Below are 24,737 nucleotides of genomic sequence, written 5' to 3' on the forward strand. Positions count from 1 at the left end.
GCGGAAGGCACTTTCACAACCTGCAGTGCCACGTCTGTGCATGCGTGGGTTGCAATTCGGCGTTTCTGTGCATGCGCAAAGCGCGATTTAGTGGTTCTGCGCATGCGCGAGCGCCGAAACCTGGATGCAACCTGTTCTGGTACTTCCAGGTTTCAGCGCGTTCATACCCCGAAAATGCGCAACCTGAAGCATCTGTAACCCGAGGTATGACTGTATCTACAAAGTTTTGGGTCATGTTGTGAGATTAAACCCGGCACTGGAAATGCTGTTGATTGCACAGTAAACAGGAGTGTGAGTACAGATTTTGTCTCCAATTGGCTCTGACCCTGTCAGTTCCTGCCTAGTTGTTAGGGCGGCTGAACAAAAGCATCACCCACCCACCCTAGAATGAACATTTGAGCCACTCCCCTGAAATTTCCCCACCTTTTCTCCAATACGAAGGCCATCTCAAAGAGATGGGCTTTGTGGTTCTTCTGAAAGCTGCTCAGTCTTTGGGCTTGGAAATCAAAGGCCAAACTGCATATTATGATAAGCACACTTTCTTTTTTAAAAGAAGCGTGCTTAGCATTGGCCACCTGATAGTTCTTGAAAAAACCAGCCAGCGGGGGGCCCAATCCAGAAGAAAACAACAGTGCAAGAAGGAGGCAATGTTAACTCTTTCCTTCCAACACTTCCCCCCACAGATCTCTCCTCCCCCCCACCTCCAATTTGCTATTTGCTCTCAACGGTACTGCTTGTTTCAGAGAGAAAGGAAGAGCAGACTTTTCAATGGGATAATTTTGTGGAGATGTGTGTTTTGCTCTCAAACTGGGTTGAGCCAATGTGCAGTTGCTGCTTCTGAAAGAAAACAAACAAACAAACACTGAAGTGTTCAGTACTTTGTATGGTTTTAAATAAAATAAAGGACATGCTTAACGTAAAGCATAAAGGTAAAGGGACCCCTGACCATTAGGTCCAGTCGTGACCAACTCTGGGGTTGTGGTGCTCATCTCGCTTTATTGGCCAAGGGAGCCGGCGTCCAGCTTCCGGGTCATGTGGCCAGCGTGACTAAGCCACTTCTGGCAAACCAGAACAGCGCACGGAAACGCCGTTTACCTTCCCGCCGGAGTGGTACCTATTTATCTACTTGCACTTTGACGTGCTTTCGAACTGATAGGTTGGCAGGAGCAGGGACCGAGCAACGGGAGCTCACCCCGGCGCGGGGATTTGAACCGCCAACCTTCTGATCAGCAAGTCCTAGGCTCTGTGGTTTAACCCACAGCGCCACCCGTGTCCTTAAAGCATAAAGCATAAAGCATGGTGCAGCCCTAAAGACTGCAGCGTTTTCATGTACTACTTTTCATCGTTTCCTTTTCCAACAGCTGGAACGTGAACTGGTGGAACTGCAGGCCTCTGGCAAGATACAGGCGAGCAAAGCTATTTCGAGCCAAAACTTACGCTGCGAAAAATCCGACGAGGAAGCTGAGAGTCCGGATGAGGCCTCAGAGGAATCGAGCCTTGAGCAGTGGTTTCTGCATAAACTGGAGGCCCTCAAAAGAAGAGTGAATTTCTGGAGCAAAAAGCTAGAGGAGTACGTGCGTTTCAGGAAATGTTCAAGGGCTGTTTGAGTAGGCTTTGGGTTTGGAGGTCTTGTGCTCACTGCCCACACCTGGGGTGAAATGCACGGTGGGGTTTCTCTTCCTCCTTAATCCTCCGTCAGCTCCTCCTTCACTTTTCTTGCCTCTTATGAAATGGCTCCAAGCATTATGCAAATCTGCGTGTCATCTAAAAACACAACTAACCACCGAGCATTAAAAACTTCCCTAAACAGGGCTCCCTTCAGATGTCTTCTAAAAGTCAGATAGTTGTTTATTTCCTTGACATCTGATGGGAGCACGTTCCACAGGGTGGGTGCCACTACCGAAAAGGCCCTCTGCCTGGTTACCTGTAACTTCACTTCTCACAATGAGGGAACCACCAGAAGACCCTCGGAGCTGGACCTCAGTGTACTGGACTGGATGATGCGGGTGGAGACGCTCCTTCAGGTTGTTGTTGTTTAGTTGTGTCCGACTCTTCGTGACTCCATGTACCAGAGCACGCCAGGCACTCCTGTCTTCTACTGCCTCCCGCAGTTTGGTCAAACTCATGCTGGTAGCTTCGAGAACACTGTCCAACCATCTCGTCCTCTGTCTTCCCCTTCTCCTTGCGTCCTCCATCTTTCCCAACATCAGGGTCTTTTCCAGGGAGTTTTCTCTTCTCATGAGGTGGCCAAAGTATTGGAGCCTCAGCTTCAGGATCTGTCCTTCATTGAGCCCTCAGGGCTGATTTCCTTCAGAATGGATAGGTTTGATCTTCTTGCAGTCCATAGGACTCTCAAGAGTCTCCTCCAGCACCATAATTCAAAAGCTCCTTCAGGTATACAGGGCCAAAGCCATTTAGGGCTTTAAACACTTTGAATGGTTCTCAGAAATTTACCAGGAGCCAATGTAGATCTTTTAGGACCAGCTGGTATTTATTGTGGTCCTTCCAACCAAGACAGATCCTGCTCTTTTTGTTGCAGAGTTGAAGCCGTGTATCAGGGAGAAGTCAAGAAGAAGAAGAAAGCCAGTAGTTTGGCTGTGCAGTTTTTGCTGACTGAACTGGAAACAGTGGGAAACACCCGTTTTGAAGAGGGCTCCCCCAGCGATGCCTGGTACAGCTGTTTTGTATTTTGAAACCTTGATATATATTTTTGAAAGGTTAATTCTTACACCTCTTCATATTTCCACAGAAGTCTCTAAGTACACACAGAGAAGATAAAGTAATTTAAACATCTATAAACACTCAAAAACAATTCTGTTCCAGATGGGAGGGATAGACATAATGAACCACAAAGCCCACATTCTTAATTCGTTCATTTTTATTTCTGTTTGTGAAATGGCTTCCTACAAAGCTTCTTAAAACGACAATCAGAAATCTATAAAAATAAATTAAGATACATCAAAATGCAGCACAATTACAGCATATCACAAAACAACGCATAATTCAGTCATCAAAACCATTCACTAATCTGTCTCAATCTGTTCCAACGTTAATTTGCAATTTCATTCAGTATTTTCTCTTCCGTTGCAATTGGCTTATTGTGCACAAGTCTTTCTTCTGTTTTGCCATCCATTGACATACAAACTGACATTTTTAAAAAATTGTATTACAGTGCACAATTGATGCACATACCTCAGCCGTCAACAGCCTCAAAGTCCTCTGTTTTCTTAAACACAGGTTTAATTCCTGCTACGAATTGATTCTATCCCGATTTTGCGCCTTGGACTTCAAAACCCATGGCATCACAGGAGTGAAAGTGAATCGCGTCATTCGGGTGCACAACCGGATTCTGAGGCTGAAATTTGAAGAGAAGTTTCAACATTTTCTGGACAAAGAAGATTTAAATGAGTTCTTGTAAGTGCGCTTTCCTTTTTCTTTTAATTACAGATGAGTAAGACAGCAGGATAGCAAATTCTGGCCAAAGGTGAGGTGCCCTTGTTATAACCAGAGTTTTAAAACCGGAGTTCAAAGTTGGTCTGCATCCTTTGGCTACAGAGAAACCTGGTTAGCAGGGAAAGGAGTAAGCAGCCCCGCATGCAAATTTCCTGCTCAAAACAGTCCCTTGTCAAAGCTGTTTTTCTTTATAAACACCCACAGTGTTTTGCTTTTATTATTTTTATTATTACAGATTTTCTTGATTTACAAAAGTGTGTGCAATGTCTCTCTCTCGTGTTTTTTCCCCATGTAACATTTTTACAAATCAGTTTCATTTGTTGAGACATTAGGAAGAAAAGGAGGAAAGGGTGGCGATTCCCTGTGAAGTGACACTTTGATACAAAGTTTCCACAGTGCCTGACTTTTGTATATTATAAGAAGAAACAGTATAAACAGCATACTGGGCAACTGTGGCAATTGGAAGTTATAAGACTTTAGCAACATTGACTTTGACTGTGTTAATCTCCTTTCTTTTTACATCTTGGACTGTCTCCTTTGTTCTTGTATTTGGAAACTTCCTTCTATGGCCATTTTGATTTGCTCCCTCTAGAGGATAAAGTAAAGTTCGGCACGGCCTAAGACAGTGGAATTTTCCAAGGGAGAATAAATCCCGTGGGAATTGACCTTGACATGAGTGGACCACAAGAAGAGATAGTTACAAGAGCCAAGATCAAGCAACAACAACAACAACAACAGCTGCAGCTGCAACAAGCAAAGAAAAGAGGCTCAATCTCAGGCGCAACAGCCGGATTAGTTGGAACAACAGGACAAGACAAAGGAGCAGCCGCTTCTATGGAAGCTGTGACAGAAGCCTTGCTTAAGATAAACCAGACTCTGGAGTCTCTGACAAAACAGACTTCAGAGAACACACAAAAATTAACAGAAATATCAACAAGATTAAACCAGAATACAGAATCTATAAACAAACTGGTCGAGGAAAACGCCACCACGCGTCAAATTGCCGAAGAGGCCAAAGCCACTGCTGGAGAGACGCAGGAGAAATTAGAGCCACTTGCCAAGAAGGTCTATGAGCATGATGCAACTTTGGCCTTGTGGGAGTTACAGAGGAAAGAGAGGAACTTAAAATTAAGACTGATTCCGGAGAATGAAAAAGACAACCTTGTGGAACATTTGACACGGGAGTTTGCGGATTGCTGGGACCTTGAGGAAGACGAATTCAAAATCACAACTGCCTTTAGACTGGGTAAAAAGCAAGATAGAAAGACACCGAGAGATTGTTTGATCACACTCAGATCTAAGGAGGAAAGAGATAAAATTTTAGGACTACACTTTGAAAAGGCCTTGCAAATTGGAAATTCAGCTGTACAGATCTTTAAAGACATACCAAAATACATTTTGGATTTAAGAAACTTCTACAAGGACTTGGTTCTTTTGTTAAAGAAAAATTCTATCCGCTTCAGGTGGGAGTTCCCACAAGGACTGTCATTCGACTACAAGGCAAAGAAAGTGAAAATAAAGACAATTCAAGATAAAGACAAATTTTTGGCAAGATACCAGGAGGACCTACAGAAGGGGACTGTGGACGTACTTGCAGAACAGAGGAGAGCACTGGATATCCTGAATCTCTCGTTTGGACAAAAACCACCACCATCAGAAGAAGAGCAACAACTTGGAGCTGTTGGAGGAGCCTTAAGAAAATAACAAGATGGCTTTGCAACTTCTTAGTTGGAATTGTAATGGACTGAATGGGCCTTTGAAGAGAAGACAAGTATTTCATATTTTGAACAGAGAACAACTCGATTTGATATGTTTACAAGAAACTCACATAACCAGAGCCCACAGGAGATTACTTACAAATAAAAGGCTAGGACAAGAATTTATTTCATCAGACAAAGTTAAGAAGAGAGGAGTGGTGATATATGTGAAGGAGAAATGGACTCCAAAAATGATATTCAAAGATGAACAAGGGAGATATCTGGCTGTGGAGATACAAGTACAAGGAGAAAAATTTCTAGTTGTTGGAATTTATGCACCAAATGAAGGCAAATCTGACTTCTTTAAGAGACTTCATGAAACTTTGACGGACTATCTGGATTACAATATGATAATCATGGGAGACATGAATGGCGTGGTCTCCACTAATATGGACAAGGCACAAAGACTAACAGTCACTAAAGAAGGGAGACTCCCTAAGACTTTTTTCGAAATGACAGAAAACATGGACTTGATAGACATTTGGAGAACAAGGAACCCTCTGGAGAGAGAGGGAACCTTTTTCTCCCAAGCAATGATGACCTGGACCAGAATTGACCAAATTTGGGTTACTAGTGGACTGGCTCCAAAGATTAAGAAAGTGGAAATCTGCCCAAAAACTTGCTCCGACCATAACGCCGTGAAGATGGAGATGAAACCCACAATAACTGGTCAATTTAGATGGAGAATGAATGACACCCTCTTTCGAGATAAGGAGATTCTCACGAAGGCCCAAAAGACCCTAAAAGACTATTTTGAAATAAATTTGAGGACCGACGTGGAGAAAAGAGTGATCTGGGACGCAAGTAAAGCGGTTATGAGAGGATTTTTGATTCAACAAAATTCAATAAAGAGGAAAAAACAAAATGAGAAAAAAGAGAAGATCTTGGAAATGATAAAGGAAGGAGAGAGGAAATTAAGAACAAAACCAAAGTCTCAGGACATTTTAAGAGAGATCAAGTTATATCAAACTCAATATATGGAATTGATGAACCAAGAGATTGAATGGAAGATAAAGCAAATGAAGCAAAAGACTTTCGAATCAGCAAATAAATGTGGCAAACTTTTGGCATGGCAATTGAAGAAAAGGCAGAAACTAAATACAGTTACAAGCCTAGAGGTGGATGGAAAGAACATATCTAAACCCAATGAAATTAGAAATTGCTTTTTAAGTTACTTCAAAAAACTCTACACCCAAGGCCCGCAAAATGAAGAAGATATAGACAAATTCCTTGGAAGATATGGATTACAAAATATCTCTCAGCAAAGTAAGATGGACTTGAACCAGAGAATCTCAGAACAAGAGATAGAGGCTGCCATTCAGAATATGCAACTGGGCAAATCTCCGGGACCAGATGGACTGACTTCTAGATACTACAAATCGCTGAAGGAATGGCTGATTCAACCACTAAGAGAAGTTTGCAATGAGATTCTTGAGGGAAAAAGGGCACCTGAATCGTGGAAAGAGGCATATATTTCACTCATACCAAAGTCAGAGACTGAAAAGACCCAACTCAAGAACTACCGCCCAATATCACTCCTTAATGTGGATTACAAAATTTTTGCAGACATTTTGGCAAAAAGATTTAAAAGAGTTTTGATGGAGAAGATTCATAAAGACCAAGCAGGCTTTCTCCCTAAAAGACACCTAGCAGACAATGTAAGGAATGTAATAGACATCTTGGAAAAGCTGGAGGTGAATATAAACACTAAAGCAGTATTGATCTTTGTGGATGCGGAGAAAGCCTTTGATAACATCTCTTGGAGTTTTATGAGGAAGAATCTTCATGGGATGGGGGTAGGCCAGGGTTTTGAGAATGGTATGGCTGCAATATATTCTGAACAAAAAGCTAAACTGATTGTAAATAATGTTGTGACTGAGGAACTTAAGATAGAAAAAGGTACACGACAGGGGTGCCCAATTTCCCCATTACTTTTCATCTCGGTTCTGGAGGTGTTGCTGAATATGATAAGAAATGACCAGCAGGTCAAAGGTGTGCAGGTCGGAGCTAAACATTATAAGTTAAGAGCGTATGCAGATGACCTAGTATTGACTTTGCAAGAGCCAAACACTAGTACGAAAAGGGTCTTAGAAATAATACAACAATTTGGCCAGGTAGCTGGATTTAAGTTGAATAAGCAAAAAACTAAAGTTTTAGGGAAAAACCTAACAGATATGGAAAAGGAGAAATTTCAGGAGGAAACAGGTTTGACAGTGGTCAAGAAGGTGAAATACCTAGGGGTTTATTTAACACCTAAGAATGTCAATTTGTATAAGGACAATTATGAAAAATGTTGGTCAGAAATTAAAAAAGATTTAGAAATATGGTCAAATCTGAAACTGTCAATGTTAGGCCGAATTGCAGTAATTAAAATGAATGTATTGCCTAGAATGTTATTTTTGTTTCAGACCTTGCAGATTCTTGACAAGATGGAATGTTTTAAGAGGTGGCACAAAGACATTTCGAAATTTGTCTGGCAGGGCAAAAAGCCCCGAATTAAATTCAAAATACTGACTGACGCTAAAGAAAGAGGGGGTTTTGCCCTGCCGGACCTAAAATTGTACTATGAGGCAGCAGCTTTTTGCTGGCTGAAAGAATGGATGCTCCTCGAGAATGCGGACATCTTGGATCTGGAAGGTTTCAATAATGCTTTTGGTTGGCATGCATATCTTTGGTATGACAAAGTTAACAGTACTTTTAAAAATCACATTGTTAGAAAAGCATTATTTAATGTTTGGATAAGATATAAAGACCTATTGGAAAATAAAACCCCTAGATGGGTGTCACCAGTGGAGGCTAAAGCAGTGAAGAAACTCAATATGGAGGTCGGATGGCCGAAGTATTGGGAAATCTTAGAACAGGATGGAGACAAGTTTAAACTACAAAGTCAGGAGAAATTGAAGCACAAAGTAGAAAATTGGTTTCAATATCGCCAAATAATGGAATTTTTTAAACAGGATAGGAAAATCGGTTTCCAGGTGGAGAAATCAAAACTAGAGACCGAATTGTTAGAACCCAATACTAAGAATTTATCTAGAATGTATAACTTGCTGTTGAAATGGAACACACAGGATGAAACAGTCAAATCGGCTATGATTAAGTGGGCGCAGGATGTTGGACACAACATTATGTCAGATGACTGGGAATGGTTATGGAACACCGGTATCAAATATACGGCATGTAATGCCTTAAAGGAAAACATTATGAAAATGGTTTACAGGTGGTACATGACCCCAGTCAAACTGGCAAAAATCTACCATTTGCCCGATAATAAATGTTGGAAGTGTAAAGAGACTGAAGGTACTTTCTATCACCTTTGGTGGACATGCCCGAAGATAAAGGCCTTCTGGGAAATGATCTATAATGAAATGAAAAAGGTACTTAAATGTACATTTCCTAAAAAACCAGAGGCCTTTCTCTTGGGCATTGTCGGCCAATTGGTGACAAAGAAAGATAGAAATTTCTTTATGTATGCTACAACAGCAGCAAGAATACTCATCGCAAAGTATTGGAAGACACAAGATTTACCTACTCTGGAAGAATGGCAGATGAAAGTGATGGACTATATGACATCGGCTGAGATGACAGGCAGAATCCGTGACCAACGAAAAGAGACGGTGGAAGAAGAATGGAAAAAATTTAAAAGCTATCTTAAGGACTACTATAAACTGAATGAATGTTAAAATGTTGTGGTTGCCAGAAGCAATAGGGTACAGGGATACAAGGTTAGACAATAAAAGAGGACTAAGATGACAGAGATTAGAAAGTAACAATTGGGAGTTGCTAGTTCAAATATGGACATTGGGATGCAGAGAGGGGGGGGTATGGGGAAGTCCAAGAAAAGAGGTTTATGAAAATATCTTTGAAACTATTCGTGTATGTTTGTCATTTTTTGTGTTTGTTTGTTTTTCTTAAAAATGTTGTAAAACCAATAAAAATTTATTAAAAAAAAAAAAAAGGAAAGGGTGGCGATGTTTCTATTTTACTTAATATTTGTGGGGTTTTGTGTCAGCGTTGCTTGTGCAGGTTCTTTGCTGTTCACTTGTGTTCCTTTGGTGGTGAGAGAGGTTGGGGTTGGCCTAGGGTGTGGCTGTTCATTTGACGTTGGCTGTTGTGGTCTTTGTTTTCATGTGTGAGTGGGGTGGATGAACACCCACAGTGTTAATGCTTTGTCACATGTCGGGTTTCAACAAACCATGGTACTCCCACAAGATGAGTAGTGTTTTGCCAGCCACTATTGGCCATGGTAATTTAGCTGGCAGCATCTCCAGCTTCAGATGCCATAAACCTTTGAGTACCAGAAGCTGGGAACAAACAAGGGAGAGGGTAGGTAAAGTTAAAGGTAAAGTAACCTGGACGGTTAAGTCCAGTCAAAGGCGACTATGGAGTTGCGGCACTCATCTCACTTCTCAAGCCAAGGGAGCTGGCATCTGTCAGCAGACAGCTTTTCTGGGTCATGTGGCCAGCATGACTAAGCCGCTGCTGGCGCAACAAGACACCGCGAAGGAAACCAGAGCACATGGAAACGCCGTTTACCTTCCCGCCACAGCGGTACCTATTTATCTACTTGCACTGGTGTGCTTTTGAACTGCTAGGTTGGCAGGAGCTGGGACAGAGCAACAGGAGCTCACCCCATCACAGGGTCTGGAACCGCCGACCTTCCGATCGGCAAGAGGCTCAGTGGTTTAGACCACAGCTGGAGACAGGAGAGTGGGGGAGGTTGTCTCATGAGCAGGCGCTTTAGCAGCAAGCTCCACATCTCATGCCTCTCTGCCCCTCTCTTTTAAAACTTTGTTTTCAAAAAGTATGTTGGTTGCAAGTGCAATGCTGCTGGGACACTATCCACCTTCTTTGTTAATTTCCCAAAAGCATTCATTTTATATGCAAATCATATGCAAACTTGTGTGGTGTGCCCGGTACCCCGAGACATTTAACGCCCCTGAGCATTCTTGCGCCCAGTACTAGAGGTGTTCTCCCCCCCCCCTCTTATTCCCACCTTCCCAATCTAGAAACTACAGGAAGATGCTGGAATATCTCTTCTATGTATCTCCCCCAGACGTACCCTTGAAGAAACAGCAGTTGGTTCAAATCCTAGAGGACGGCTTCCAGGAAGTAAAAAAGGTAACCGGAAGTTTATTTTATTTTTATTTTTTAAAATAGTTTTTATTTGATTTTACAAGTATATAACAGCAGCAGCAACTTATTATTTATTCCCCGCCCATTCACATCCACATTTACAGATTCCTCCGAATCTCTGGACTTCCCACCTCCCCTCCATGTGTCCTTTTAATTAAACCTTTTCTGCTGCATCTTTCCAAATAATCTAGATTTTATATAACATCACTGTCTCCATAGTGCTTGCTACATTACAAGTGTTATTGCAATCCTGCTAAGGTTGGCATCTGCTTACAGTGGTCTCCAAGATAAATTATAGTTCTTTCCCCATTCTTTATTAAAGTTTGGTCTTCTTGGTAACCGGAAGTTTAAATGGAGACCTCTTGTGTGTCTCTGGCTTCAGAGCGTTTGGTCTGAATTAGCGTCTTCATCTTCAGAAAAGTTCCGTAGTACAGCCTTCTATAGACTGTACTGTTAGGATATTTCCGTTCCACCTTAAAAGGGAGCAGGATGTTTGTGTCACAGCCTGCGTATTTCCTGTTCACAGGATGTTTCTGTTGTGTCTATGCTTTCGTTTCTCTCTCTGTGTCTGAGACACTGAAGCTGGCAGTCATGTTTTCTTTGTTCTGACCAACGCTGAATAAACTTGTAAATAATGCACTCCTGCGTGCATCTTTCGCTGTGTGAATTCTGCTGATAGAGCGTGCATCAGCTCTGGAATGTGGCAAGTTAGTTCTGGAGCTCGTGTCGCTAATTGCTGATACTGTATCTACGGGAGATCGATGGTCGCAACGGAGACGACGTGGAGTCATGATGGACTTTGTCTCCCTGGCAGTATCCCAACATGTACCACTTCATCGTGCGAGGGAGCCTTAGGATTGAAGTCTACTTTTTATTTCTTAGGAAAAAAAGAAACAAAATGCCTCCACTCAGTGGTGGAGCTTCATGCTCCGGCACCGGGGGGCGGAGAGCAGGCAGGGTGGGGCTGGCGCGTGTCCTGGGGGCATGGCACTCAGTGTGGGCAGGGGGACAGCCACAATGGCACCCCACCGGTATTGCGCTGCCGGGGGCGGTGCGCTCCCCCTGCACTCCTCTTCCTCCGCCAGTGCCTCCACTGAAGTCAACGCTGGCCTACTCAGGAGGCGAGGTGAGGTGGTTGCCCCAGGCAGCAGATCCAGCCTCCTCTGCCGCCAATCACTGCCAGTGTGTCTGTCTCCTTCACTCTCGGACGCCCCCTGACACTCCGCCTCCTCTGTAGCTGGTTCAAGCGAAGGCAGCAGCCGTGACAGGGGGCTGGCGTTTTCTGTCTCGCCTGAAGTGGCAAAGTGTCCTGGGCTGGCCCAGCCTGATGTTCTCATTTTCTAGAGTGCTGTTGGTACTTGTACTGTATTTGTAGAAAATGCATTTTATAAAGAATAAATTGTACCAGGGGAAAAGAAAACCTATGCAATGGAATGGAGTGTAACGGCTGCAAAATCTTGGGACTCCAGTTTAAGGTCACAGTAACGCTGAATCGTTGCCTTTGTTAACTCCCTTTTAAAAGTGAGCATGTCTGTGTCTTAGTTAGTGGTAGGAAGGTTGGGACTTGCCATTGTTTTTCCGACTGTGGAGACTCCAAGAACCCGCCACCCAGAGGAGTTGGAGAGGACAGACAAGCTACAATTTATGGATTGCTTCAGTGGAGTTTTAGAAGCAAGAAGACCCTCTTTTGGGCTCAAGAGAGTGAAATGCATTGCACTGGACTTAGTACATATGTATGATACTGCTGGATCATAAAGAAGGCTGATCGCCGAAGAACTGATGCTTTTGAATTATGGTGCTGGAGGAGACTCTTGAGAGTCCCATGGACTACAAGAAGATCCAACCTCTCCATTCTGAAGGAAATCAGCCTTGAGTGCTCACTGGAAGGACGGATCCTGAAGCTAAGGCTCCAATACTTTGGCCACCTTATGAGAAGAGAAAACTCCCTGGAAAAGACCCTGATGCTGGGAAAGATGGAGGGCACAAGGAGAAGAGGACGACAGAGGACGAGAAGGTTGGACAGTGTTCTTGAAGCTACCAGCATGAGTCTGACCAAACTGCAGGAGGTAGTGGAAGACAGGAGTGCATGGTGTCCTCTGGTCCATGGGGTCACGAAGAGTCGGACACGACTAAACGGCTAAACAACAGCAACAACGATGCTACTTGCAATAGTTGCCATCCTGCAAGCAAAGAGTTGTCTTCAAAGTCTGGAGTGCAGAGTCTACTTCATCTTCTTCAAGGGTGAAACTGCTTCGTCACTCTGCATGACTCAGAAAAATAGCCAACAGAAATAAGGGAGAGCTGAGCTGGAAATGTTTTGCTTAGCATGGCAGCTTTCCATGGGAAGGAAGGGGTTTGTTGTAGTTAAATGTTGGGAGAGCATTTAAGGGTCAGTCTGATCTGCCTACTCAGGCTTGCTTTGTTGCTCTTTGCAGCCTGGAAGCGAAGGAGGCGTCCAGCTCTCCAACAGTCTCAGTATCTGCGAATGCCCAAGAATTGAATATTTGCAAAAGCAAGCTAGAAGCAAGGGGGACTCCGAGGATACATTCAGGCGTGGTAAATATAGAGAGGTTGCTCTAAGCACCCATGAATAATTTTTAGAGCCCTCGTCACATAAAAAAAGCCTTTTCAGCTGGAAAAGCCACAGAGGCCTTGCAATAAATGCAGCGGGTTGTGACGAGAGGGACAGAGCCTTGGGCGCTAGCGGGGTGGTCCAGCAAGATGTGAAGTTTTAAGGCCATGCTTTCTGCTAGTGGAAGTGGGGGTGTTCTCAATAATAATAATAAAGGTAAAGGTACCCCTGCCCGTACGGGCCAGTCGTGTCCGACTCTAGGGTTGCGTGCTCATCTCGCTCTAGAGGCCGTGAGCCGGCGCCGTCCGAAGACACTTCCGGGTCACGTGGCCAGCGTGACGAAGCTGCAGCTGGCGAGCCAGCACCAGCGCCGCACACGGAAACGCCGTTTACCTTCCCGCTTTAAAGCAGTCCCTATTTATCTACTTGCACTTAAGAGTGCTTTCGAACTGCTAGGTGGGCAGGAGCTGGGACCGAACGACGGGAGCTCACCCTGCCGCGGGGATTCGGACCGAAGACCATACGATCGGCAAGTCCTAGGCACTGAGGTTTTACCGACAGCGCCACCCGCGTCCCTAATAATAATAATAATAATAATAATAATAATAATAATAATAATAATTTATTTATACCCCGCCCTTCCCGGTTCAGAAAACCATGCTCAGGGCACCTAACAACAAATTTAAAATACTTAATTGATGCAACAAAAAACAGCATAAAACGTGAATTCAAAATTCGAAAATCAATTTAGGGGGGAAATGCATCCAATAAACATTAGATAATAACCAGGGCTAGCTGGCTAAATTAGTCCTTTTTGGGCCAGCGAGGAGACCAGGGGAGAATTAGCTGTGGGATCCCAGAGCGGGTAATCTTCATAAAAAGGGGCAGGGGAGGGAAGGAAGGGGAATAAAAGATCAGGCTAAGTTCAAATTGAAAGCCAGGCGGAATAGCTCTGTCTTACAGGCCCTGTGGAAGGAAGTTAAATCCTGCAGGGCCCTGGTCTCATGGGACAGAGCATTCCACCAGGTCGGAGCCATCACTGAGAAGGCCCTGTCCCTGGTGGAGGATAATCTGACTTCCTTAGGGCCCAGGACCTCTATGATTATTCATGGACCTTAAGGGGCAGACCAGTCGTAGATGAGACCGGAAGCCAAATAATATTGCTGTGACAAGGTGAGGAACTGTCCGGGAGGAAAGCAGCTTGCACTGGAGACAAAGAAGAAATTCATTCAGTCTGGGGGTTTTTTATGCAGACCTGTAGCTCAGCTGGTTAGAGCATGGTGCTGATCATGCCCAAGGTTGCAGGTTCGATCCCTGTGTGGGGCAGCTGCATAGTCCTGCAATGCAGGGGGGTGGACTGGATGATCGTCAAGAGACCCAACTTCTGTGATTCTATGATTATACCACATTCACCCTTCTCATACCAATGCTTCAAAATCTGTTTCAAAATCCATACATCCATCAAAGGCTGCTATGCAGTTTTCCAACGAATGAATGCAAAAATGGTTATATTATTTATTTGACGCGGGTGGCGCTGTGAGTTAAACCACAGAGCCTAGGACTTGCCAATCGGAAGGTCAGCGGTTCGAATCCCCGCGACGGGGTGAGCTCCCATTGCACGGTCCCTGCTCCTGCCAACCTAGCAGTTCGAAAGCACCTCAAAGTGCAAGTAGATAAATAGGTACCACTCCGGCGGGAAGGTAAACGGCGTTTCCGTGCGCTGCTCTGGTTCTCCAGGAGTGGCTTAGTCATGCTGGCCACATGACCCGGAAGCTGTACGCCAGCTCCCTTGGCCATTTAAGCAAGATGAGCGCCGCAACCCCAGAGTCGGTCACGACTGGACCTAATGGTCAGGGGTCCCTTTACCTTTTATATTTAGTTAGTTAGCTATTTATATAAGCCATTTTTAATTCCTCTTGTTCAGCTGAAAAGGCTTTCAGAGTGGTGGGCAAATCACTTATTTATTTATTTTTAACGTACACCAAAAATACACACGCTAGTGAGAACAACATGCAAAAATGTGTTCTGCAAGGGGGGAAATTCGGCATTTTGTAGGACAGCAAGTTGGGGCGCCTCCAAAGGAAAATATTGACACCCACTTCACCTCTGTTTGGATGGCACCCAGGGGAATGACCTCTGATGATGTCCTTAATGAGTGGGCAGATCCGGGAAAAATTGGTCACCCATTCTGTTTGCGGCTTGATTAATTTTGCTTCCGTCGTTTGGGACTCTCCTCTGGGGTTTTGATGCCTTGTGTTCTTGTAAGCGAGACGTTCTCTTCTCTTCTCCTTTCTCAGGGAAACTCATCGTTGCAAAAGTCTTCCTTGGACACAGCGCCCCAGCTCACGACGGAGAGCCAATCGTCCAGGCCAGCTATCCCAACATCAATTCCGTCTACAGGTCTGGCAAGTCCTCTCAGAACAGCCCCTGTAGTACAGACAGCAGTGGGGCTGTGGACCAGCAAGAGAAACCCAAGTGTAAGTTAGTGTCTCCAACTGGAGTTGGTCATATCATACTCCTGGGATTTCATTGGGGAAATTTGATCCTGGGATTCTTATTATTTTTAAAAATGTAACAGTACCCAATTTGTTGTTTAGTCATTTAGTCGTGTCCGACTCTTCGTGACCCCATGGACCAGAGCACGCCAGGCACTCCTGTCTTCCACTGTCTCCCGCAGTTTGGTCAGACTCATGCTGTCCCACCATCTTGTCCTCTGCCGTCCCCTTCTCCTTGTGCCCTCCATCTTTCCCAACATCAGGGTCTTTTCCAGGGAGTCTTCTCTTCTCATGAGGTGGCCAAAGTATTGGAGCCTCAGCTTCAGGATCTGTCCTTCTAGTGAGCACTCAGGGCTGATTTCCTTCAGAATGGATAGGTTTGATCTTCTTGCAGTCCATGGGACTCTCCAGAGTCTCCTCCAGCACCAGAATTCAAAAGCATCAATTCTTCGGCGATCAGCCTTCTTTATGGTCCAGCTCTCACTTCCACACATCACTACTGGGAAAACCATAGCTTTTACTATACGGACCTTTGTTGGCAAGGTGATGTCTCGGGTCCTCCTATGGAATCGACAATATATAACCACCTAGGTGTGATGTACCCCAACAACCAAACATAAATGAAAGGACAATGCACAGTAGTACAAGTAAGGAGATCATAGGATTAAGGGACCCTCAGGGGTCATCAAGCCCAGCCCACTGCAATGCAGGAATCTCAACCAAACCATCCAGGGCAGATAGCTACCCAACCTCTATTTTAAAACATCCAAGGTGTGGGATGTGAAACACAAGAGCAGTCAAGTACAACATTCCTAGAGTGAACATGTTTACACATGGGGAGGAATGTTTGCCCAGCCAGCAGGTAAACTTCCTGTTTCCTTCTGAGCTGGGACAGACTTCCTCTGCATGTGACTAGAGGTGGGCATGGCCTCACCTCTGCAGGTAACAACAAAAGCACAGGGCAGGGCAGGGCAGCCATCTCTCTTTTTTTCACCACATGCATTGAAGAAGCAACATCTGCTTAGCCAAAGATGCCCTCTTGGTTTCCAGCCAAGAGAGGACAAAGGGACTGTCTTCTTAAGGGATAGTTTCCAAGTGTATGTTACTTTTCTAAGCTAAGTCTGCCTTCTGGGATCCTATTGTGAACAGAATGATCTGTGAGTAAACTCTTTATACTTTTGTAGAAGACTGTGTCATGTCTTATCTTTTATGAGGGAATAAGGGGAAAATAACAGAACAGTTTTTATAGAGGCTTTAGCAAGCCTGAGCAAACGCATCCGCTGCAAGTTTATTTTTTTTTAATAAAATATTTATTAAGATTTTACACAACACATACAACACATACAAAAGAGAAAAAAGAACAACAGCTAACAAGAAAATTACCAAGAAAAGAAAAAAAAGACCTAAAAAACCCCAGTAGTTAAAAAAAGTAAAAAAGACGAGAAAAAACAAAAAACAATATCTTAAAAATAATCCATTTTTCAATATCTTTAAGCTCATTTGCATATTTCCTTGACCTCCTCACACCTCCCCTTTTGTATTCCCATTTACAAAGTCCTTTCAGCAAATCCTTACCCTCTTTCATTTATCTTTACTCTATAATCTTAACCTATTATAACTATATATTTTCATCCAAATAACTATCTATATTTACATGTTCTTATTAGCCTTGATACCAAAACCACTTATTTTCAGTCCAACATCATTTTAACATTCATTAATTTTACAGTATTTCTGTAAATAATCTTTAAATTTCTTCCAGTCTTCTTCCACCATTCGCATCCGCTGCAAGTTTAAAAAGGGGGGTGTTATTCTGCTAAATTGTGGAACTTGTTAACACAAGTTGGAAAAGGATATAATCAGACAATATATCCTCTCCTGCATCCCTGAACATTCCCACACAAGGAAGGAGAATCCACCACCTCCAGAAGGAGTCCTTTCCACTGGCGAACAGCTCTTACTGTCAGAAAATTATTCCTTTCTTATAACTTGAATCCATTGGTTTGGATCCTACCCTCCAGAGCAGGAGAAAACAAGCTTGCTCCATCTTCCATGTGACAGCCCTTGAGACATTTGAAGATGGCTGTCGTATCTCCTCTTAGCCTCCTCTTTTCCAGGCTAAACATACCCAGCTCCTTCAACCGTTCCTCATCAGGCTTGGTTTCCAGACCATGGATCATCTTGGCTGCCGTCCTCTGCACACGTTCCAGCTTGTCAACATCCTTCTTAAATTGGGGTTCCCTGAATTGGACACAGTGTTCTAGGTGTGGTCTGACCAAGGCAGAATAGAGTGTTGCTATGACTTCCCTGGGACGCGGGTGGCGCTGTGGGTAAAACCTCAGTGCCTAGGACTTGCTGATCGCAAGGGCGGCAGTTCGAATCCCCGCGGTGGGGTGAGCTCCCGTCGTTCGGTCCCAGCTCCTGCCCACCTAGCAGTTCGAAAGCACCCCTAAGTGCAAGTAGATAAATAGGTACCGCTTCATAGCGGGAAGGTAAACGGTGTTTCCGTGTGTGGTGCTGGTGTTGGCTCGCCAGATGCCGCTTAGTCACGCTGGCCACGTGACCTGGAAGTGTCTCCGGACAGCGCTGGCACCCGGCCTCTTGAGCGAGATGAGCGTGCAACCCTAGAGTTGGACACGACTGGCCTGTACGGGCAGGGGTACCTTTACCTTTACCTTTTATGACTTTCCCTTGATCTGGACACTAGACTTCCATGGATGCAGCCTAGAATAGCATTAGCTTTTTTGCTGCTGCATCACACTGTGACTCATGTTAAGCTTGTGGTCCTTTTTGCATGTACTACCAGTAAACCAGGTGTGTGGTAATCTGTCAGAGGTTATGTAGCTGAGATTCTTGCATTGCTGGGGTTGGACCAGATGACTCTTTGTGTCCCTTCCCACTCTACAATTCTGTGATTCGCAGTTGCAGAACAACCAGCTATAGATGTTTTTGACCATTCAGTCTGTTTCAGATACGTCCCAATTAGTTCTAAGTCATTTGGAAAGCTTTTGTAAGCTATTTGGACACCCACCCACACCCCGCAAAAAATGGAAGTCTCCATTTGTCCGAGGACTCCGGTGCAGAGGGCGAGAGAGTGCCTAGAAAAAGCTCAGGAGAGAGCAGATATTTCCACTCACCCACTGCTACCGGATGGGACGTGGGTGGCGCTGTGGGTTAAACCACAGAGCCTAGGACTTGCCAATCAGAAGGTTGGCGGTTTGAATCCCCGCGATGGGGTGAGTTCCAATTGCTTGGTCCCTGCTCCTGCCAACCTAGCAGTTCGAAAGCACACCAAAAAGTGCAAGTAGACAAATAGGTACCGCTCCGGCAGGAAGGGAAATGGCATTTCCATGCGCTGCTCTGGTTCGCCAGAAGCGGCTTAGTCATGCTGGCCACATGACCTGGAAGCTGTACGCCGGCTCCCTTGGCCAATAAAGCGAGATGAGCGCCGCAACCCCAGAGTCGGCCACGACTGGACCTAATGGTCAGGGGTCCCTTTGCCTTTACTGCTACCGGATGAAAATAGCAAGGCAGCGAGTAGCCACTAGAGGGAGATCCAGCCTCACACATTAAGCCTCTGCATTTATTCGAAACCTTTGCATTCTTTTTCTGCTTTGGGGTGCTCCAAAAGCCGTGATCTGCCCTAGTACAGAGAAAGCGGGAAGATGGAAGTAAGCGCCACATCTGTGCTTGGGATGGGTGGCTCACAGCGATGGTGGCGACGTTCTGCCTCTGCTGTCAGAGGAGATATGCCTCTGAATATGAGCCACAGGGAATCCCAAGCAGGGTAAAAGGGCTGTTGTGCCTGGGCCTCCCTTGCATGCTTCCCATGGGCATTTGGTTGGTGAATGTTAGAATAAGATTACCAGATTTTTTTCAGTGAATCCAGTGACACTTTTCAACTTCAGTAGGAATGATAGGATTTTGCCAGGGGACTGATTTGTAAATCCGGGGACAGTCCCCGGGAAACTGGGATGTCTGGTAACCTTATTTAGAACGAATTGCTGGACTAGATGGGCCTTTGTCCTGTTCCAGCAGGGCTCTTGTGACAAGTGCTGACCCTCCTGGGGCAGCCTGGATAGCTGGATTGCCTAGAGCATGGTGCTGATGATGCCAAGGTTGCAGGTTCGATCCCCACACGGGGCAGCTGTATATTCCTGTATTGCAGGGGGTTGGACTGGACTCTACGATTCTATTTTTCTCAAAAGCATACGTGGTATGGGGTGTGGGGGGGTGTTAAGGGAGGGTTAGTACCTCTGGTGGGAGACATGTTGTATAGTTTTTCCATCTTTGGTCCCCCCCCCCGCTGCACTCAGATCTCACCTGTGGCTCCCAGAAGCTGTCAGCTTCGACTTGTCTTAAATCCTCAGTGAGTTAGGGGTTTCCCCTGCATGCAAAGACAGGCTGCGATGTGCAATGGGAAAACTGGCCTCCTCCACAGTGGCTCCCCGTTTGTGGGATGCTCTCCCCAGGGAGACTCGCCTGGCACCTTCATTATACACCTTTATGTGCCAGGCGCAAACGTTCCTCTTCAATGAGGCCTTTGGCTGATTAACACTCTACAGCCTTTTTAAATGTTTCTGTGGTACGGGAGGTGGGTGGAAATAAAAAAAATCCTTCCAGTAGCACCTTAAAGACCAACTAAGTTAGTTATTGTATGAGCTTTCGTGTGCATGCACACTTCTTCAGATACACTGAAACAGAAGTAGCCAGATCCTTCTATATAGTGAGAAGGTGGGGAGGGGTATTACTCAGAAGGGTGGTGGGAATGGGAGATTGGCAGATAGCTGAGATGAGCCTGTTGACGACTCTTAACGACTGTGATAGGTCTTACAGGAAAAGGCAAGGGGTGAGAAGGTGAAAAATGGCTTAGTCATGTATAATGAGATAAGAATCCAATGTCTTTGTTCAGACCAGGTCTCTCCATGGTTTTAAGTTTGGTAATGAGTTGCAATTCAGCAGCTTCTCTTTCCAGTCTATTTCAGAAATTCCTTTGTAGTAAAACAGCTACTTTGAGATCTTGTATAGAATGTCCTGGGAGATTGAAGTGTTCTCCTACTGGTTTCTCTGTTTTGTGATTCTTGATGTCAGATTCTTGATGTCAGGGAGGTGGGTGGGTTATTGTTTTCGCTGCTTTGTTTTTAACAAGATGTAACCAGCTGTGTTCTTAATAAATAGGGTTTCTGCACATGCTTTGCAGGGGCAAATAGGGTCTGTCCACCCAGGAAGGCAGCTGGTCCTAAACCTCTGCTGTTGTGTGGGGCAGAGGTCTATTGATGGCTGCTGGCTATGGTGGAGCTGGAGGCAGCTGGAAACCACAGGAGAGTATTGGTCTTGTGCTCAGGAACTTTGCTTGTGGGTTTCCTATGGGCACCTGGTTGGTCACTGTGAGAAGAGGATGCTGGACCATTGGCCTGATCCTGCGGGCTCTCCTTCTCTCCTCTCTTTCTTATCTTCCTTCTGGAAATGTCTCCTGTTCTTACAATTTCAAAACTTCAGTAACCGGAGGGGTGGGGAATCTGTAAGAGAACCCGCCATTCCTGTTCTTGCCTTTCAGCTTCAGAGGCCTGCTCTTCCCTGGACTACAAGAACTGCGACTGCAACCTGCGACAGTGCGAGTGGTTTGTGTTCGATCACGACCTGGTTCTGCCCGAGTACATCGTAGAGTTTGAGTACATCACGTTGGTACGCGCTTCCTGCTCCCTACCAATGCGTTCAGCGCAGAGGGGCTAGTGTAGAGATCCCCTTTGCAAATGTGCCTGGGCTTGCCAATCGGAAGTTGGCGGTTCGAATCTCCGCGACAGGGTGAGCTCCCGTTGCTCTGTCCCAGCTCCTGCCAACCTAGCAGTTCGAAAGCACACCAGTGCAAGTAGATAAATAGGTACCACTGCGGCGGGAAGGGAAATGGCATTTCCGTGCACTCTGACTTCCATCATGGTGTCCCGTTGCATCAGAGGCAGTTTAGTCCTGCTGGCCACATGACCTGGAAAGCTGTCTGTGGACAAACACCGGCTCCCTCGGCCTGAAGCGAGATGAGTGCCACACCACATAGTCGCCTTTGACTGGACTTAACTGCCCAGGGGTCCTTTACCATTTTTACCTTTTAGTTACAGAGTTATCATGCATCCTGAGGAGCTGCTGCCATTTAGTCAGGGACGGCCCATTCATGAGGCAAGGTGACCTGGCTGCCTCAGGCGCTAGCATCTACGGGGCAGCAGATCTGTCCCACAAGGAATGCATTGCTTGCTGTTGCCTCTGCTGCCTCTGCTGCTGCCACAGTGGCAATGCCCAGCTGTGGTACAGGCTCAACAGCTTGCCCCTGCAGTTAAAGGGGCCACACGACGGAAATGTGGGCCACACCACAGTAAGAGCTGTTTGGCCGTGGAAGAGGCTCCTTCAGAAGGTGGTGGACTCTCCTCCCTTGGAGGTTGTTAAGCAGAGGTTGGATGGCCATCTGTCAGGGATCCTTGAGTCGAGATTCCAGCATTGCAGGGGGTTGGACTAGATGATCACTGGGGGTACCTTCCAAGTCTACGAAACTGAAATGGACAGATATTGTCCTGGTAGGACCCTGGCAGGGACACATGCCCAACTGGCATGTTTCCTCCTGGTCGATCGTTCGGGAGCTTCATAAGCTTTCTTCTGCCCGAACATTACAGCGACCAATGCCAACCGACACTGGCACACTTAGGGATCCGCAGAGTTTGCGCAGTTCGCATAACAGACCTCAGCAACTCAGCATTTTGACTAATCTACTTTATTTTCATATCATAGAATCATAGAATCATAGAGTTGGAAGAGACCACAAGGGCCATCGAGTCCAACCCCCTGCCAAGCAGGAAACACCATCAGAGCACTCCTGACATATGGTTGTCAAGCCTTTGCTTAAAGACCTCCAAAGAAGAAGACTCCACCACATTCCTTGGCAGCAAATTCCACTGTCGAACAGCTCTTACTGTCAGGAAGTTCTTCCTAATGTTTTGGTGGAATCTTCTTTCTTGTAGTCTGGATCCATTGCTCCGTGTCCGCGTCTCTGGAGCAGCAGAAAACACCCTTTCTCCCTCCTCTATGTGACATCCTTTTATATATTTGAACATGGCTATCATATCACCCCTTAACCTCCCTCTTCTCCAGGCTACACATGCCCAGCTCCCTTAGCCGTTCCTCATAAGGCATCGTTTCCAGGCCTTTGACCATTTTGGTTGCCCTCCTCTGGACACGTTCCAGTTTGTCAGTGTCCTTCTTGAACTGTGGTGCCCAGAACTGGACACAGTACTCCAGGTGAGGTCTGACCAGAGCAGAATACAGTGGCACTATTACTTCCCTTGATCTAGATGCTATACTCCTATTGATGAGGCCCAGAATTGCATTGGCTTTTTTAGCTGCCGCGTCACACTGTTGGCTCATGTCAAGTTTGTGGTCAACCAAGACTCCTAGATCCTTTTCACATGTACTGCTCTCAAGCCAGGTGTCACCCATCTTGTATTTGTGCCTCTCATTTTTTTTGCCCAAGTGCAATACTTTACATTTCTCCCTGTTAAAATTCATCTTGTTTGCAACATGGCTCCCTCTCTCTTTAGCATCAGACAGCAAAGAGAAAAAGAACAAAGGACAATAGTCCCACTTCACGGAACACAGTAACACAAACATCCTGTCTCCGTCACTTCCCACTCTGTGGAGGCAAAACACAAAAATCCCATGACTGCAATCACGGAGCAGGAATTCTAACGGATGGCACACACTCATTGCACCACCTATGCATGGCTACATCTTTCTCAGTTAGCAAGCTCTGGCTTTAATTAAAGGGGCTCACCCCCACTTCAGCGGTTGGACCCCCAGCTAATTAGCAAAGGGTCAAATCCAGTGAGGAGCAGATCCAGGCGCTTTTTCTGTATTTTTTGGTCCTCCTAAGTCAGGAGCTGGGAGCCTTTGGCCCTCCAGATGTTGGATGATGAAAGCTATAGTCCAACGACGCCTGGAGAATCACAGGCTTCCCCCCACCCCCCGTGCTGAGTGTTGCACCTAAGCATCTTTATGACTCTCGCTTAGCTTGTTTATATATCTGTTTAGTTAAACAAAGGAAACGCAGTAACAAGCTGTGGCAAAAAGAGAACGCTCTGGGTCTTCTGCCTAGGTCAAAGTGGAGCCTCTGTTCTCGTCGCTCAGCAACGTGACCGGGGAGGAAGGAAGGAGAAACTCGGCAGGATTTGTGCTTTCTCGGGATTTGCAACGCGACGACGAAGTTCTAAGCATGAAGCCTATCATTAAGCCCAAGCCCAAAATCGTTTGCCTGGATGAAAAGACGGTGCTGGCGGTAGCCAAGGCCAACATCTACAGTCAGATAATGGTGAGCAGGTTCTGTTACACGGTGTTCTTGCATAATCGAAGCGACACGGTGCTGTTTCCAAAGGAGACTGCAAACTCTTCCCATTCCCTGAAGTTGGGGGGACTTGTTTTTTTGCCTTGCCACACCACTTATCGTATTTTTCGCTCTATAAGACGTACCTAACCATAAGACGCACCTAGCTTTAGAGGAGAACAAGAAAAAAAATATTCTCTCCCTCTCTTCACAGCGCCTCTCCAGCGAAGCAGTCAGAACAGCAAGAGGGATCGCTGCGTAGCGAAAGCAGCGATCCTTCTTGCTGTTCTGGCTTCTGGGATAGCCATGCCAAGCCTCTTCAGGGCAGGGGGCATGTTCCTCCCGTTGCCCTGAAGAGGCTTGGTGCGGCTATCCCAGAAGTCAGAACGCCAAGAGGGATCGCTGCTTTCGCTGCGCAACGATCCCTCTTGCCGTTCTGGCTTCTGGGATAGCTGTGCAGCCTGCGTTCGCCCCGTAAGACGCACACACATTTCCCCTTACTTTTTAGGAGGGAAAAAGTGCGTCTTATAGAGTGAAAAATACGGTATATACCTTGTAAGCTTATAAATTTGTATGTATGTGTCTCTTTTTTTTACACGAGTGTGTCTGAACCATTGTTGTTATTTGCACGTCTTTATTTTTTTTACCTTGTGCACTTCTAATTTTATACTGGGTACAAAATTCTTTCCCCCCCTTCAATAAGGAATAAGAACAATAAATTTAAAAACCACAGTCAAAATAAAAAAATTCCTTCCTGTAGCACCTTAAAGACCAACTAAGTTAGTTCTTGGTATAAGCTTTCGTGTGCATGCACACTTCTTCAGATACAAGGAGTTTAAAAACCACCACAGTCTCCTTGCACCTCTCTAGACAGGTCGGGATTTCACAGGTGCATGGTGGTAGGGAGTCAGATTGAAGAACCGCACCTGGCAGTGGAGGTGGAAGGAGAAGAGAGCATGTAGCTT

At 45.5% G+C, this 24,737-nt stretch overlaps 1 protein-coding gene across 3 annotated transcripts in view; it reads left to right on the plus strand.

Annotated features, from left to right (window-relative positions):
* LRRC9 (leucine rich repeat containing 9) overlaps positions 1–24,737 on the plus strand; it is an 82,610-nt gene that overhangs the window by 16,938 nt on the left and 40,935 nt on the right. For all 3 annotated transcript variants that reach the window (XM_081191126.1, XM_081191124.1, XM_081191125.1), the window contains 8 exons: positions 1,362–1,570; positions 2,540–2,671; positions 3,238–3,414; positions 10,220–10,331; positions 12,782–12,902; positions 15,216–15,395; positions 20,971–21,098; positions 23,548–23,760. In XM_081191126.1, the coding sequence (XP_081047252.1) occupies positions 1,362–1,570; positions 2,540–2,671; positions 3,238–3,414; positions 10,220–10,331; positions 12,782–12,902; positions 15,216–15,395; positions 20,971–21,098; positions 23,548–23,760 (1,272 nt within the window). The remainder of the gene's footprint in view (positions 1–1,361; positions 1,571–2,539; positions 2,672–3,237; positions 3,415–10,219; positions 10,332–12,781; positions 12,903–15,215; positions 15,396–20,970; positions 21,099–23,547; positions 23,761–24,737) is intronic.

Source organism: Podarcis bocagei, assembly GCF_964188305.1.
Source record: "Podarcis bocagei genome assembly, chromosome: 1".
Lineage (NCBI taxonomy): Eukaryota > Metazoa > Chordata > Lepidosauria > Squamata > Lacertidae > Podarcis > Podarcis bocagei.